Genomic DNA, 16,602 nt, shown 5'->3' with positions numbered 1-16,602 from the left:
GGCGATTTTTCGCACGATTCACTATAAGCATATTCGCGCTTTTTTACGCGCGATATTGCAAGCGTTATTTAACTCGCGAAAGACTATTTCAATGCGGTATTTGCCTGTACATGCGCTAAATTACGTGAATAATCGCCGAATATGAATGGTAGCATAGAAATAGTGTATAAAAATTGTCGAAGCATATAAATGGTGTATATAAATATTAGCCACATATAAATAGTAGATGCTTATAAATAGTAGCCACTAGTGATGAGCAAATGTGTTCTGGTTTCTTTAGTGAAAAATTAGCAAATCTTTCGAAAGATCCCCGAAACGGGCGAATTTTTTCATTGCGTTTCGCAAAACAATCCGCCAATGGCAAAACGCATGAAAAAATCCGCCGCGAAAAAATTCAACGCATGTCCAAAAATTCGCTGCGAATCCATGCCTGGCGAAACATTTCATCACTTGTAGCCAAATAGAAATAGTTGCGCAAATGAACGCACGCCATGTTAGCCATACACGCCAATACTTGTGGAAAATTACTGTATTAAAAATGAACATTTTGCTGCAAACTGGCGGCTGCGTCACTCTGGGGGAAACACAGACTTGAATAAATAACACTGTAAGTCCATATTTTATTGCAAAAAATCATTTACTGTACTTTTGTATAATTTTTCGCCTGCCTGTAGTAGGTGTTAATTTTCGTATAGCCAAATGCGATATTTAGCGCGCAAAAGTTATAGTGAATCATGCGATCGTATTCTTTTCAGCGCGGAAATTAACGCAAAACGGTAAAACTAGTGCGAGAAATACCCCATGTGAAAATGGCGATTTTTCGCACGCGATAATACTATGGTGAATCGCGCGCAAGTTATTTTGCGTTTTTTAACGCGAAAAAGCATGCGATAATTTTTATCACCCTTTAGTGAATCAGGCCCATTATGTTCATTACTAAAAAAGCATGTATTGCTTTTTACTTGCTTCTATAGTTGTATGCATATTCATGTAAAAGCTGTTCACCTGTGATATACAAGGTCGTGGTGGTAAAGCAGGAGGTGGAATCCAGCCAGCTCGAGCAGCTGTAATAGACAACAATAGCAATGAATATCCTGCAGAATATATCGTTAAAAATAGCAAGTCATTATCAGTTATAAACTGACCTTAAATATGTGCCTTATAACAGATAGTCTACAACTTCTTTCAAAATAAGGATATTAGGAGTTTGTTTAATATATTGTCAAAGAACTCTGCAGTGAATATCCTTATAATCCTTCTATTATGTTAGAGAAGGAAAGGTTAAAACTAAGTAAGCTTTATCTGAACACTTACAGTACTGCCGCTCTGAGTCCTCTGTGAAAAGAAACACTGCATTCTCTTTCTACTATGTTGTACAAATAGGTTACAGATGCAGGCAGGGAAGTTACTTCAGACCAAGCTAAAATGGCAGCTGCTATCGTAAACAAACAGAGAGAGCTTCTAGGGCTGTTTACTTGTATGGTATGGTAAAGCATTCTACAGAATAAATATAGCATTCTAGCTTGCACTGCTGTGGCTAATCTATTGACAATAAACTGCCTCAGTAGCTTTCTTTCTCCTTTAACACTAAGATCTAGTTACTCTGATGGGACATCCCACTTTGGTTAGTATGCCACCACACTAATAAAAAAAGGGCAGGCTTTAGGAAAAAAAAGACAAGGAGTGCAAATCTCTAATAGCTTCTTTGTAGTGTAGATATTTAAATTTTTATGTGTGTTTATGGTCATTGATGAAATTCTACTGTGGTTCAACTATCACAAGCATTTTTATAAATATATGTATGTCCTGAATTTTTGGTGCCCATTTTGTCATTTGTTGTGCTTTAATTTTCCAGTGTATAAACGGATGCAAAATTTCCCATCTGATTTTTCTCTTTGTCCCTGTTAGTAAATTACACCCCTTGTGCATAGAGCTACTGGAGTTAAATTAACATCTCTCTTTTTCATTTAAAGTCATACAATGTTATTAAAACATGTGTACTGTGACATTTCCGGGTAATCATAAAATTGCCAGCTCTTCCCTGTGAGAAAGTAACATATAATCACCTGGAGAATTCTGCTGAATTATCCTATTCAGATCCAAGGAAGAAGCTCTTGAATGTGTCTTCTGAGGCCTTGGAGGTGGTGTAGGGGGATCTTCAACTTTCTTCATTGTTTCTTCTATAGATGTATTTGAATAAGATCTGTAAGGGATGATACATTATAATAAATAATATCATTAATGTTTTAATAAAGGTATTTGGCACCTACCTCAGACATTTACCTGCCATTTAGTGTTTCTGCAACTCCCACAAACCACTAGAGGTAGCTGAAATTAGTTGTGGCTATGAGCAATCAGTGCAAACTGACATTGTTTCATGGGTGGATTAAGGTGTTTCTACTTCACACTAACCTGGCCATTGTTGGGTCTTTTATGCTAAGGAGCAAATTATTCTGTAAGAAATACCATGCTTTCCATCTATGACATTATTAGTAGTAGTATTACTATGACATTATTAGTAGTAAAAATAAATAAGAAAATCAAAGGTTACTGATGAATTACCTAAGATTACCTAAGATTACCTAAGATAACTAAGTAAAGTTGAGGGATTTTCTTTTGGTCTATTTTTTTACATAAAAGGTACTGTATAGACACGAGAAAGCTGAGTTGAGCTACATGCTAAAACTTATATTCTAACATATTCGTCAGAACAAAAAAGTCATGCTTTACCCATAGAGTGAATAGCTAGAGCACATTAGGTGCAAATATGGGCAACTAGAACACAAGAGTATCTTTGTGTAATTGTAGGCCAACTGTCCTTGTATTTTAATTGACAATGATGGAAGCAAAGTGGGTCAGTACTGCAAAATATATCTAGAGTTGTCTCATTTTGTGGTAGGGAAAGCCCAAGCTGGGGGCAGGCGAATGATGTCTGTGGCAGGTGGATGATGTCAGGCCATTGTTGATGTTGTTTCAGTATGGGTCTATGATGTCAGGGATAAGGATTATGATGTGGCAATAAGTAGTTGGTGATCACCACACCATTTATTTTAAAGTCCTGTTCGTATTTCCAAACAGGCAGTTTTCAACTGCACAGCCCTTCCGAAACCCGGGCTGTCTGGGGGAAAACTGGACAGGTGGCAACTGTAGTAATATAAAAATGTAAGGTTATATGACTAACATCCTGTCCATATTCTGAAAACTATTTCCTAATCTATTACAGACTACTATCTGTGTCGACTATCTAAGTCAATGCATTTCACCTGCATTCAGTGTTCCCCTGCGGCAGAGTGAGTACAATGCACTGAAAAAAATTGCACTTCTTCCTGCATTTCTCTGTAGTGGGACACATGAAAGATCAACCAAAGAGGAACATGCGCAGCACTTTGGGCAATGACACATGGGGTGATTAGTCGCAGCCACTTTTTAAAAAGTCGAAGTGACTAATTGCCAATGTGTCTTCGCCCTAATTATCGCACCATGAAACTTTGCGCGATTAGACTTGATATTAGCCTATGGAGGTTAAGTAAGAGGATAATTCACAGTTCTGTCTTAACTACCTTTGATACATATGCCCCTACAAATCATTTACTTGTCAGTACTGAGTTTGCCTCTGGTGGATGCCACTGGTAAAGTGAGCTCTATTTTTTACTGATCGATAAATATGCCTGGCTGGAATTTTCTTGTACTCTTGAAGTACTGGTAACTTAATCTAAACTTTATATATAATTTATTTCCCACACACACAAACATAATAAATTATCTATTTTCCCACACATAAACATTATAAATAATCAATTTCCCATACTTATAAACATCATAAATAATCTATCCCCCCACATAAAACACCGTGAATAATCTATGCCACTAAGCAACTATAGAAACATACTTACAAATTTATAAATATTAATGCACCCTACAGTATGGAAATTTTAAGTATAGGTCCATATCTTCCCTTCAATTTTTAAAGCAATGTTAAACAGGTCAATTACTCATTTAGAAGACAATTATTTTGCGTGACATTTCTTGCCGAGCAAGACAAATGTGGATCCATATATGAAATATGCTTAGTTGCTCTTGCTAATTCATTAATTTATGAAGCCGGGCAATCATTATATTATTTTCTATATCCTTAGATTATCTGTATCTACAAACTATTGAGCGTAACAATTAAACATTCTCTTTATTTTTTTTATTTTTTTAATGGTTGATCTTTATTAACTTTAACATTAAGAGAGATAGAATGTGAGAAGGAAGAGAGAGAGGAAAGGAGAGGTAAAAAGAAAGAACAGCTAGAGGGTAAGAGAGTCATTACGTAAAAGTAGCAGGTGATTCTAGCCAAGGAGACCAGATATTTTCACATTTCTTAAGGCCCCTTGGACCGATTCGGCAGCTTATCGGACCATGTAGGGGAAACAAGGTCTGCCTGCCCGACCGATATCTGGCCTGAAATCAGCCACATATCGATCGGACAGAATTCAAAATTCATTGCCTATTCCAGTCATCATAATTCGATTGTTTGGCCTCATGGCCAAACGACTGAATTAGCCTAAATTCCCCCGATTCCGCAAACAGATCTTTACGTGTATGGCCATTTTAAGGTAAGCTTATACAATCCAGTGTAAGTCGATGGGTTTTTTTTTGCATAGAAGATAAGCAGTCTCATTAAATGTCTAATGTTTATTCTGGGCACCGGGGAGTCAAGGAGGCCCAACAAACATGTGGCTGGGTTAAGTACTTGTGGTAAGGCCAGTTCTGTTCCTATAAAATCCGTAACTTGTTGCCAAAACATCTGTACTTCAGGGCAATCCCACATTGCATAAAGTTATCTGCGTGGGCCTTACACCTCGGGCAGCTGGGAGAGTTGGTTTTCCCATGATGTGCAATATTTGTAGAGTGAGGTAGGTCTGGTGAGTAATTTTCAATTGTATAAGTTTATCTTTTGTACTTACTAGGGGTTGGTATAGACTATCTATAATTTCTTCCTAGTCGTCGGGATCTAATTGTATCCCATTGGCTTCCCATTTGTATTTCAATGGGCCCTAGGCCATGAGTCATACCTTTTGGTAATTAGAAGTTTAAAGGTATTTAAAAGTAGCTTTGATTTGGTTGGGTGGACTATAAGGCATTCTAGGTCTGAATGCTGTATTTGTGGTAAAAAAAAGTGAGAACTGCGCTGCACAAAAGTGTGTAATTTGTGCATATTTAAATTCTGACAGGTCGGGTCAAGAAATAGTCTGTTGCAGGAGAGGCAGCGTGTGTAGTTCTCCATTTGTGTAAAGATGGTCAATGTATTTCACTCCCCAGCCTAGTCCAAGTTCCAGCTTCTGTGAAGGCTGCAAAATGTGATAGGTTTCCTGACAATGGAATATCAGTGGATAGTAATCCTGTCTTATTGGTTACCTGCATCATAGTATCCAAGGCCTTTTTGGTGGCATCAAAAACTGGCGGTAATGGACTAATGTCTTTTCTACTTCTGTATAAGGCATTGTGTAAACTTTATACCGAGGTAAAATAAAGAGCTTCTAATTGAAGCTGGGTTTTCAGCATCACATGTTTTGTAGTTGCTATGTCTGAGCTCTGCAAGGCCAGGAAGTATAGTTAATAGTTAAGGTGATGCTAACCCTAGCTGGGGCATTAAAAGTGGCTCTGGAAAGTGTAGGGGGTTTGTTTCCCCAAATAAATGTGGAGTGAGTATGGTCTTTTTCCTGTAGGGCTTTATTGGTTATATGACATGTAGTGTTAATTTATATGTATAGGAATTTAGGTAGGAAAACCATTTTACATATGTTTATTCTACCTATTAATGTAAGGGGCAGCTTTGTCAAGTGCCCGGGGGTGCCTTTAAATTTGTTATGAAGTGAGTGTGCTGGGTCTTTGTGAATTGTTATACCCAGATATTTAAAAGTGTTAGCCACTTTGATGGTGCATTCAGGGTCTGTCATCAATGAAAGTTGCCCATCTAGGGGGAAAACAATGGATTTAAAGACCAGAGAATAACCCAAACTTGCTGATTATGCCTAAAACCATTTTGAATGAATCATGGGGGTCTGCGAGCTAGAGCAACATGTTATATATATATTATATATAATATTATATATAATGATATATAATGATATTTTTTACTCAACTGTTTTGTAGATGAGGTCATGAACCTGCTGGGAGTGTCTAATTTTTATCGCCATGGGTTCAATTGCCAAGGTAAATAATAATGGGGAGTAGGGGCGTCCTTGGTGGGTGCCACGTGTGAGGTAAAATTAGGTGGATAAGATTCCATTGACTTAAACTGCGCCCTTTGGTTCACTGTACATTATTTTAAGCCACTTAATAAAAGAGGGGCCAAAGCCCATTCTATTTATTACCTCCCAGCGATAAGGCCATTCGATAGAATTAAAAAACTTGGCAGTATCATGTGATACTACCAATTTGGATCCTATATTCTCATGATGTATTTGTAGATTAAGGAATCATTTTCAAAGACTAAAACTTGTTGATTTAGCTAGCATGAATACAGTTTGATCCAGTTTAACTAATGTGAAAACCACCCTAGCTAGTCATTTTGCCAGGACTTTTTAGCTAGGATTTTTATTTCCATATTAAGTAATGAGATTGGTCTGTATGAGAGTTTGGGGATAATAACAATTGTTGCTTCCAAAAATAATTTAGGTACAGAAAAGTTCTCAAAGGCAAATGACAAGGTTTCATACAGCTTTTGCACTATTTCTCGGATATGGATCTGGTACCATTCTATAATAAAGCCATCTGGGCCTGGGGATTTACCCGAAGGGAAGGACATAATAACTTTGGCTAACTAAGCTGGTTAATAGGAGAATCCATATATTTGGTTTGAGCATGTAAGAGCTTTGGTAGAAGTATTGTGTTAAGGTAGTCATGAAGGTCCATGTTGGTGTAGTGAACAGTGGATGTATAAAGTGAGGAGTAGAATTTACTGAATTCTAGCTATGTCTTTAGGGGAGGTTAGCCTCTCCAATGAAGGATATCATTTTGGGGGTGGCTGTGGTGCTCCCAGGTGGTTTGGTGAGGAATGACAATGGTTTGCCATTCTTATCACCATATGCTAACATAGTGCTTGTGGCACCACTGGCAGAGAAGAACACAGGGGACCTATGCCTAGCGTACTGAGTGCACTCATGAGTAGGGTAGCTTATGTTTTGGGATTGTACACAAGGAGCTTAATACATGCTGTGTGGTGCTGACCTACAGCATTAGAACAAAATTCCCAGTATGCTAGGAAAACGTGGGTGTTGCAGTGCCAAAAAGAAACATTAGCACTCTGTAACAGTGTCACCATAAAAAAGTAGCAATACAGAATACTTTTATTCAAACTTTCCTTACCTGGATCTTGGCCTTGTTTTAAGTGTGTAGGATTCCTGATGGACACCTGTAAAGTACACATTGTTTATTTATAGAAACCAGCTAACAGGTTGTGAAGATTGTGTATAAAGCTGCATATAAATGCCAGGTACAGTTTGACTGTAGCATTAAAGAGGAACTCCACCCAAACACAACTTAAGCTTTTTTTTTTTGATAGTTTTCAAGCAACTTTGTTTTATACATCAGTTACAAAATATGTAGCCTTTTCATGATTTGTAATGTAATAAAATGGTTTGGAACAGTTACCTAAGCCTAGCCCCCTGTTCTCCTGCTGATCTGGCTGACTACTCTGAGACTCAAAAAAGTTGATTGTCCTGAGCCTGTATCTTCCAGATCCCACAATTCCTGCACACATGATGTCACTAAAGAAATGAACATTGCATTGCAATACATTGTGGGTTATGTAGTTCCTACATGCTGTCTTTAGGCTGTGGGTTATGTAGTTCCTGCATGCTGTCTGTAGGCTGTGGAGACGTTGTTACAATTTGTAACATCAATGTGTTAGTCCCTCCTCCCCTGCCAGGATTTCAAATGATGCAGAAAGAGAGATTTTTTTACATTAATATAATTATTGCTGCTTAAAAAAAATCTTCCTGTGTCCTACAGTAGCATTAAAGGGGAAGTATACTCCTTTGTTTAACACGAGTGCAAGGAATAGCTTGTGCTGAACATCTTTTTTTATTGTTTTTATCATTGAAAAATATGTATGGTCACCCGATATAACTGATTTCTGCCAGTGTGGGAGGGGGCCGGAGGAAGCAGCGGAGAACAGGAGGAAGCAGGGGGGAGCCAGAAGAAGGAGGCAGCAGCAGGGAGCGGGTCATTGTATAATGACATGGGGGGGGGGGTGCTTTAGTCCGGCCCTCCAACACTCTGAGGGACCATGAACTGGCCCCCTGCTTAAAAAGTTTGAGGACCCTTGTTTTAAACCATTAGGCTGGGGTGCAATGAGGCTGTGACCACACAATTCATATCAGTCAGTCCCTTTGTTAAATGTATATTAAAGATTAAGATAAAGTGAGTGTAGCAATGGCCAGACCAGGGATGACTTTGACGTAGCTGCCCAGCTTGTACGGCCAAACAATGGAGACAAAGGACAAACAATCCCTGTTTTGCTTAAAGGGGAGTGCATATTGTGGTAGCTTAATACACATAGGGGTTGATTCACTAAAGTGCGTTAAAACGAACGCTATTTATAGCATGCGTTAAAAATGTTATCACTTCTTATTTTTTGCGACTTAACGCACGATTCACTAAAAGGATACTTGCGTTAATTTCGAAGCGGTTGTTTGCGTTATTTAAGTCGTGATGAGCGATTCTTGTGTTATTTTCCGCGTGTGTTAATTCCTGCTGCGCTCGATATATTTCGCCACTTGCTATATTAGCGCACGAGTTAACGTACAATTTAACGCAAGTAACCATTACGTTCCTAAACTACTTTTCTGAAAATTACTATTTCCCTGAAAACTAGAGAATGCATGACTTTAGGGCCAAGACATACTTGAAAAAATCCCACTGCAAAGTCCATGTTGTGTTGCCAAAAGCTCACAAACCACAATTTTCTTTAAGTACCGCCTGCCCCAAGTAGGTGTTAATCTTCGCACAGACTAATGCGATATTTAGCACGTTTAACACTTCATATGTGTTTGTGGATCATGCGTTAGTATTATTTCTATGCGCGAATTAACGCATGCGTTAAAATTAATACATTGCAGTAGCGCACGATTTAACGCATGCAAAATGACTGACGAATCAGTCGTTATTTATCCCGTCAATTTGAACGCAAAAAAACATGCAATAACGCTTATCGACCTTTAGTGAATCAACCCCACAATGTTTTATTGTCCTATATATATTATATATAATAGGCGCGTGCAGAAAAACAGTATGAGTGATGGAATAGCCCCCCCACTGCAGTAAATCGGAATCTCTAAAAAACTCTGGAGTTCGATTTCCTAACATTTTATCAGGTGCACTTTGCACTGACTGCAGTAGTAGACACATTAGCCCATGTTTTGATAATCTGGTTCTGCGATTTAAATCTGAGAAAAATGACACTTCTATTACTTTAAAGTTTAGAAGGGCTGCAGTTCTTAAACTGTTCATTAGTCTATAATGGCAAAATGGAGACAACACCCTAGCAACAAAAAAAAAACTGAAACCAGAAGCATAGAGGCTAAACAAGGAATGATATTCTATAGCTTTTATTTTATTCACAGTGGTGTGAAAAACTATTTGCCCCCTTCCTGATTTCTTATTTTTTTGCATGTTTGTCACACAAAATGTTTCTGATCATCAAACACATTTAACTATTAGTCAAAGATAACACAAGTAAACACAAAATGCAGTTTTTAAATGAGGGTTTTTATTATTTAGGGAGAAAAAAAATCCAAACCTACATGGCCCTGTGTGAAAAAGTAATTGCCCCCTGAACCTAATAACTTGTTGGGCCACCCTTAGCAGCAATAACTGCAATCAAGCGTTTGCGATAACTTGCAATGAGTCTTTTACAGCGCTCTGGAGGAATTTTGGCCCACTCATCTTTGCAGAATTGTTGTAATTCAGCTTTATTTGAGGGTTTTCTAGCATGAACCGCCTTTTTAAGGTCATGCCACAACATCTCAATAGGATTCAGGTCAGGACTTTGACTAGGCCACTCCAAAGTCTTCATTTTGTTTTTCTTCAGCCATTCAGAGGTGGGTTTGCTGGTGTGTTTTGGGTCATTGTCCTGCTGCAGCACCCAAGATCGCTTCAGCTTGAGTTGACGAACAGATGGCCGGACATTCTCCTTCAGGATTTTTTGGTAGACAGTAGAATTCATGGTTCCATCTATCACAGCAAGCCTTCCAGGTCCTGAAGCAGCAAAACAACCCCAGACCATCACACTACCGCCACCATATTTTACTGTTGGTATGATGTTCTTTTTCTGAAATGCTGTGTTACTTTTACGCCAGATGTAATGGGACACGCACCTTCCAAAAAGTTCAACTTTTGTCTCGTCTGTCCACAAGATATTGATCTTGGCAATCATTGAGATGTTTTTTAGCAAAATTGAGACGAGCCATAATGTTCTTTTTGCTTAAAAGTGGTTTGCGCATTGGAAATCTGCCATGCAGGCCGTTTTTGCCCAGTCTCTTTCTTATGGTGGAGTCGTGAACACTGACCTTAATTGAGGCAAGTGAGGCCTGCAGTTCTTTAGATGTTGTCCTGGGGTCTTTTGTGGCCTCTCGGATGAGTTGTCTCTGCGCTCTTGGGGTAATTTTGGTCGGCCGGCCACTCCTGGGAAGGTTCCCCACTGTTCCATGTTTTTGCCATTTGTGGATAATGGCTCTCACTGTGGTTCGCTGGAGTCCCAAAGCTTTAGAAATGGCTTTATAACCTTTACCAGACTGATAGATCTCAATTACTTTTGTTCTCATTTGTTCCTGAATTTCTTTGGATCTTGGCATGATGTCTAGCTTTTGAGGTGCTTTTGGTCTACTTCTCTGTGTCAGGTAGCTCCTATTTAAGTGATTTCTTGATTGAAACAGGTGTGGCAGTAATCAGGCCTGGGGGTGACTACAGAAATTGATATTGAAATTGAAAATTGAAATTGATAAACCACAGTTAAGTTATTTTTTAACAAGGGGGGCAATCACTTTTTCACACAGGGCCATGTAGATTTGGAGTTTTTTTTCTCCCTTAATAACGTAAACCTTCATTTAAAAACTGCATTTTGTGTTCAATTATGTTATCTTTGACTAATAGTTAGCGGTTTTTGATGAGCAGAAACATTTAAGTGTGACAAACATGCAAAAGAATAAGAAATCAGGAAGGGGGCAAATAGTTTTTCACACCACTGTATCTGCAGTATGGTTATTCTGATGCATCTGACATTGTTTGGATGATGTGCTATTTAAAAAATGCTATTTAAAAAAAGCAAAGAAAGAAAAATATGGCATAGGAATCAGCTAAGTAAGTAACTGTGACTGCATTGTCTAGCTGAGCAAGGAATAGCAGTAATTATGCTTGCCTGACCTATTTTGTACTTATGCTGATACTGCATCTTGTTAGTTGCTCTGCTATTATACATTATAGACCTTCAACGTTTTTAGTTCAGTGCCTCCATGGATGATTCCTATTGTCAGTATTCAGCTTGTCTGTTATAAACTATAAGCTATAGGTCTTATAAATCTATAATCCTGCATGGCTGCTTCTACTGCTATATTTACAGATGCGGGATAACTTTGTCCTACAGTTAAAAGCAGACTAACATGTTACAGGCCCTTTAAATAACCACTTCTCAAATTAAAGTATTCTTATTTTACTTGCTAACAAAACAACATAAAAAATAGAAACCTAGGAATTTCATACAGAAACTATAACATTCATATAGTATATAATAGTCATCCATGAATAATGTCACAGGTACTTTTGGCGTTATTTTTCTGTTTCATCAGAAAAACAATGAAAGCGCTCTTCTTAGAAATTTATATTGATTATTTATATATTTACAATGATAATTTAATGAAAATGAATCGCCACCATCTGTTCAGTTCTGATTGGCCTAACAGTTAGAAGAAAACTTGGTGCTGCTCTGTTTAAAAAAAAAAAAAGAGTAGGGGGACTCAGCTGAAGTTTTTTTTTAACTTACTTCTAAGCACAGAAATATCAGACGACTTTGCCCTTCAGAAAAATTTCCCCAAATTTTAGATTCATTTTTACATGCCCTTTGTGGCATTATTTGTGCAACAAGCACTATTGTTTTAAGCCTATTTCTGCAGGAAAGTGTGACAGATATGCCACTGTGACATTAGTCTTGGTCTTGAGAGCTGTAATTCTATTTTCTTTCAGCTGATAGACCTAAATGAGAAATGCAGTGTAACTTACTGGATTTAAAAGTCTTGAAGGATTTGACCTCTACTAAAGGGAAACTTAGTTTTGAGCCTAATTTCAAGGAGACAAAAGCAAAAAAAAAGTACCTTTTAGAAATGTATGTAAATAATATCTGTGGCTAGAAACTATGCACAATTTTAAAATGAATACTGAGCCTAGAGTTGCCTATATTTTCATAAATACACCTGAAATGTCAACTGACAGGCAAAATCTAGTAGGTAGGACTTCCATGGCCCCTGCTCTGTTCCATTTTTGTTAAGACTCTGGCAGATAAGTAATTCTTTGCTGGAGGCTCATAAGATGATTTTATCATGTAAAGCATCATCATTCCATGTAAGCTCATGATAGTGGCATTTATATGGATTCCAGTAGAAAAGGAACATCTAAGGATCCACACAAGCACATTTGTTCCTCTGAGTATGTTTTACCGCCCACTCAAATAGCAAATTACTCCATGCAATTCAGTCTGTAGAGACAAGCAGCTTGTTGCATCCAATACAGATATCAACTGTAAAAATATTTCCACAGAGCTGTCAGGAATGATTTACTTTGCATATGCCTGCTGTAAATAGGACAAAGTAAATAAATGAAAGCCCATTCCCAATATAATACTGTAATATATATTACAATATCTAATAATAATAATCTAATCTAATATCTAGAAGTTTATTTTATTACAAATTGGTTGAGGGGAGAGTTCTTGATTAAAAATTGGGTTAGTGGAGGGTTCTTAAAATACTGGCCACAAGCTGCATTCTCTCACGTTTTTATGTGGATATTGGCTACATGTGCCTGCACCAGAGTGTATTCCATTCATTCCGGTGCAGGCACAGGTAGGGGCATATTGTGCGTATGGCGCATATTTTCAGCAAGCGTTTTTCAGCTTGCCTGAAAATATACGCCATATGCCTGGTGTGGCATCAGCCTAAACCAGTGTAATCTGGCTGCTGGTCATTTGGATCCCTTGTCATGCAGCCCCTGCGCTTATAGCTCCAGGGCTTTCCTATCCAACGAGTACATTCTATGAACTGCCTGCAACATCTACATTTATTTACATCTATTGTTATACATTTGGGAATTGGTAAATATTAATTTAAGCAGCATTTTTTAGCATTCATAAAATATTGGTTTTGTTGAAAGTTCTTCAGATGAGCTTTTTAAAGCACCTGCTTTGCTCTTATTTGCCAAATCAAGCACTTGTTTTTACTGACAGGGAATCCCTTTCTAACCCCTGATACAGTTAAAAGGGATGCAAACACCAAAAATAACATTTTGCATTATCAAAGAAAACAAAATCCTCAGCAACTTTCCAATATACATTCATTGCACATTTTCAAAGGGTTTGAATATTAAGTGTAAATATAAATGCAATAGAAATCAATATTTGCTTACAGAGAATAGTAAGAGACAGACAGGTACCACTCTCAATAGGAATCAGGTTTACAAGTTTAAAACCATTGAGCATTTATAATTAATGCATAAGTTGCTTACAACAGGGCTACTGTTGACAATCACCATTTTGTAGGTAAAATGTAAGCAGTGGACATCGTAAACCACGTCTTTATCTCTGCCATATGTTCTTATCCTCCCTATGTGCCTATCTTACCATTTACCAGTAAACCATTTTTTGAGCAAGACAGCGCTTCTCAGGTCACTTGCTAGCACAGTGGGAGGACAACCTTACTTGCTGCGGGGGTCTAAGTAGGCTCATTGCTAGAGTGCTCATTTTCTAATAGGTTCCCACAAGGACACATAAGCTGTGCATTCATATTTTGTCTTGCCAGCAGAAGTTCTGAACAGTTCTAAAACTTTCTAAATCATTGCAGTCCTATCCCTCTACTGAAATATTACAGCATCTTTTACATTTTTACAAGAAAGACTATGGCATCAAGATACAAGCAGTTTCATACCTTGTTTATCATTCTCAGCTGAATCTTGTTTCACTTCATTCTGATCTTGTGGTGCTGCTGCTGCAGATGACTAGTTATAAAAATAAAATCATTTGTTGGGTTATTTTACACATTAGTTCTGAAAACACCTATGAGCACAACAGTGACTGTATTCTGTACACACCAGTATGGGTGAGTTAATCAGTGACTGATGCTGATAGATCTGCCTGTGATGGAAATTATAGCCAAATGAAAAGCACCACTCATATCCATATAAGCCTAATTATTCCTCCCCAGAAAGGAAAACATGAAGAGTAACACACTGTGCAAAATGTTGGCACTATATAAATACAAAGTAGTAATAATAATAATATGAAATGATTGTAGCGTCCCTGAAAATGTCAAATGCTGCAGTGGTCAAAACACTAAATTGCTAGTGTGCAATTACCCTTAACCTGTTTGCATTATATATTATTATTACTTAATATGTACCTGAACTAAGCTAATCAAAACTGCTTTATCAATCTGATGCAGTGTGCAGAGCCCTTTTTATAGTATCTCTACCAGTATGTCTTTGCTTTAGCCCTTTCACAGCACTGCATTACTGCCACCTAATGGAACATGTAGGAAACTAAAGCGTTAAATGCCAATTCCTGCTGCAGTCATTAGTAAATGCATTACAGTACACACTGATTATCTTCATTATTTATTTCACTTAGTTTTTTATGCAGTATTTCTGAGTCTTAGCACCACCTTTCAAGCTAACAGCTAGAAAGGGCTGGTTTTAGAGTAGGGTATTTTTCCTAAGCCTGCAGTGTCAACGGGACAGATATCATTTTAATTAATTAACAGACATTAAAGGAAGATTTTTTTTTCTAACAGTTGAATTGTATTATGACTGTCAGATTTATTCTTAATAGGAACTGAACAAAACAATGGTTTTCAGAAAATAACTGAAAATAACTAGAAAGGACATTAATCCATACCTGATACATGCATACATTTACCCTAAAGTATCTCGACCTAATTTTGCAGTGAGGATTTGTTATATAGCACTACACTACAGGCCGATTCATTCAAGTACGAGCTTGAATCCCGAAATGAGATCAAATTCAGATTAGATACAATAATTTCTGATGATCGGAAGTGTCACGAATATGCTTACGAAAAAATAGAAATAGTCACGTTAATATCGTATTGGCGATCCAAAAGTCACAAAAGTTTTGTATCCGAATGATCGTAAACGGCGGGAAAACCTTTCTGACTTTGATCCTTCTGTGCATGTTTTTGGAAGCCTCCCATAGAACTTAATGGTAGCTCCAACCTTTTGTCACGCAAATTGTCGCAAAGTGCGAAAAAGTTGTGCAAATTAACGAAAAATTCGCAAAAAATATGCACAGTATGAAAATTTTGAAAAAATAGGAATTTTTTGTATTCGGAAACAATCGTACTTTGATAAATGTGCCCCTAAGGATGAAGACACAAACCCCAATACAAGTTTTATGAGGAAATTAAGGTACAATTATCACATGTCTAAAAATCAATTATTCTTTTGTGTGTATTTATTTTTTATAGTTATTTTTCACAAGAGCATCTCATAAACAGTTCCAGGTGGGACGTATAAGTCAAACTTTACTGATAGCAGTCTGCCAGGCTAATAGCTCCAGAGAGAATCAGCAGCTTACTGGACAGTGCATGAGGCCAAAATGACAACCTGTCCAAACGTTATTTATCCTGTCCTGACTAGAGTCAGGTAATGCAGCTTTTGAGAAAGTGGTGTGATACCACGAAACGCGTCAAGCGTGTGGTCCTTTTTGTATGTGCACAATATGCTTTTAAAGAGATTCAAAAAATAAAGATAAAGATTTTTTAACAGCAGTGTTGATTTGCTCCGTACAAATCTTTTTTGCTATTGGAGAAGTTTGGCCGTCTGGGTTCCGTTACGTTATTTAGCCTGTCCTGACTAGAGTCAGGTCATGCAGCTTTTGAGAAAGTGGTGTGATACCACGAAACGCGTCAAGCGTGTGGTCCTTTTTGTATGTGCACAATATGCTTTTAAAGAGATTCAAAAAATAAAGATAAAGATTTTTTAACAGCAGTGTTGATTTGCTCCGTACAAATCTTTTTTGCTATTGGAGAAGTTTGGCCGTCTGGGTTCTGGCATGGACGTAGCGCACACACTGACTGTCCGGTAAGTGCTCCCGTGGTATTAAAATTGTTCTGACTAGAGTGGCCACCTGTGCAGTTTTTAACCTGACAGGCATGTGATGTCATAGCTACCCCCAGTGTCACTGGACCCCTCCCAAACATTAACTAACCCACCAACAAGTCACTGAGCCAGACTCCATCTTCACAGACTCCATCACCAGCCTACCTCTGACAGCTTTTGCTGCTGGCAAAGGAGGCAACCCTAGTCCTGATGGGTCTGCGCAGAGAACTGTTA

The 16,602-nt window shown here is 37.9% G+C and overlaps 1 protein-coding gene across 4 annotated transcripts in view; it reads right to left on the bottom strand.

The window, feature by feature from the left end:
- Positions 1–16,602, bottom strand: part of reps2 (RALBP1 associated Eps domain containing 2) — an 80,372-nt gene that overhangs the window by 21,999 nt on the left and 41,771 nt on the right. For 3 of the 4 annotated variants that reach the window (XM_031896961.1, XM_012957482.3, XM_012957485.3), the window contains 5 exons: positions 14,181–14,250; positions 12,265–12,321; positions 7,357–7,402; positions 2,067–2,203; positions 1,006–1,064 (listed from right to left, as the gene is read on the bottom strand). In XM_031896961.1, coding sequence (XP_031752821.1) covers positions 1,006–1,064; positions 2,067–2,203; positions 7,357–7,402; positions 12,265–12,321; positions 14,181–14,250 — 369 coding nt within the window. The remainder of the gene's footprint in view (positions 1–1,005; positions 1,065–2,066; positions 2,204–7,356; positions 7,403–12,264; positions 12,322–14,180; positions 14,251–16,602) is intronic. The other variant, XM_012957483.3, reaches the window with a different exon arrangement.

The sequence above is a fragment of the Xenopus tropicalis genome, chromosome 2 (genome assembly GCF_000004195.4).
Source record: "Xenopus tropicalis strain Nigerian chromosome 2, UCB_Xtro_10.0, whole genome shotgun sequence".
Lineage (NCBI taxonomy): Eukaryota > Metazoa > Chordata > Amphibia > Anura > Pipidae > Xenopus > Xenopus tropicalis.
The sequence above is the reverse complement of the archived record's forward strand: the minus strand, read 5'-3'. Positions and strand labels throughout refer to the sequence as shown.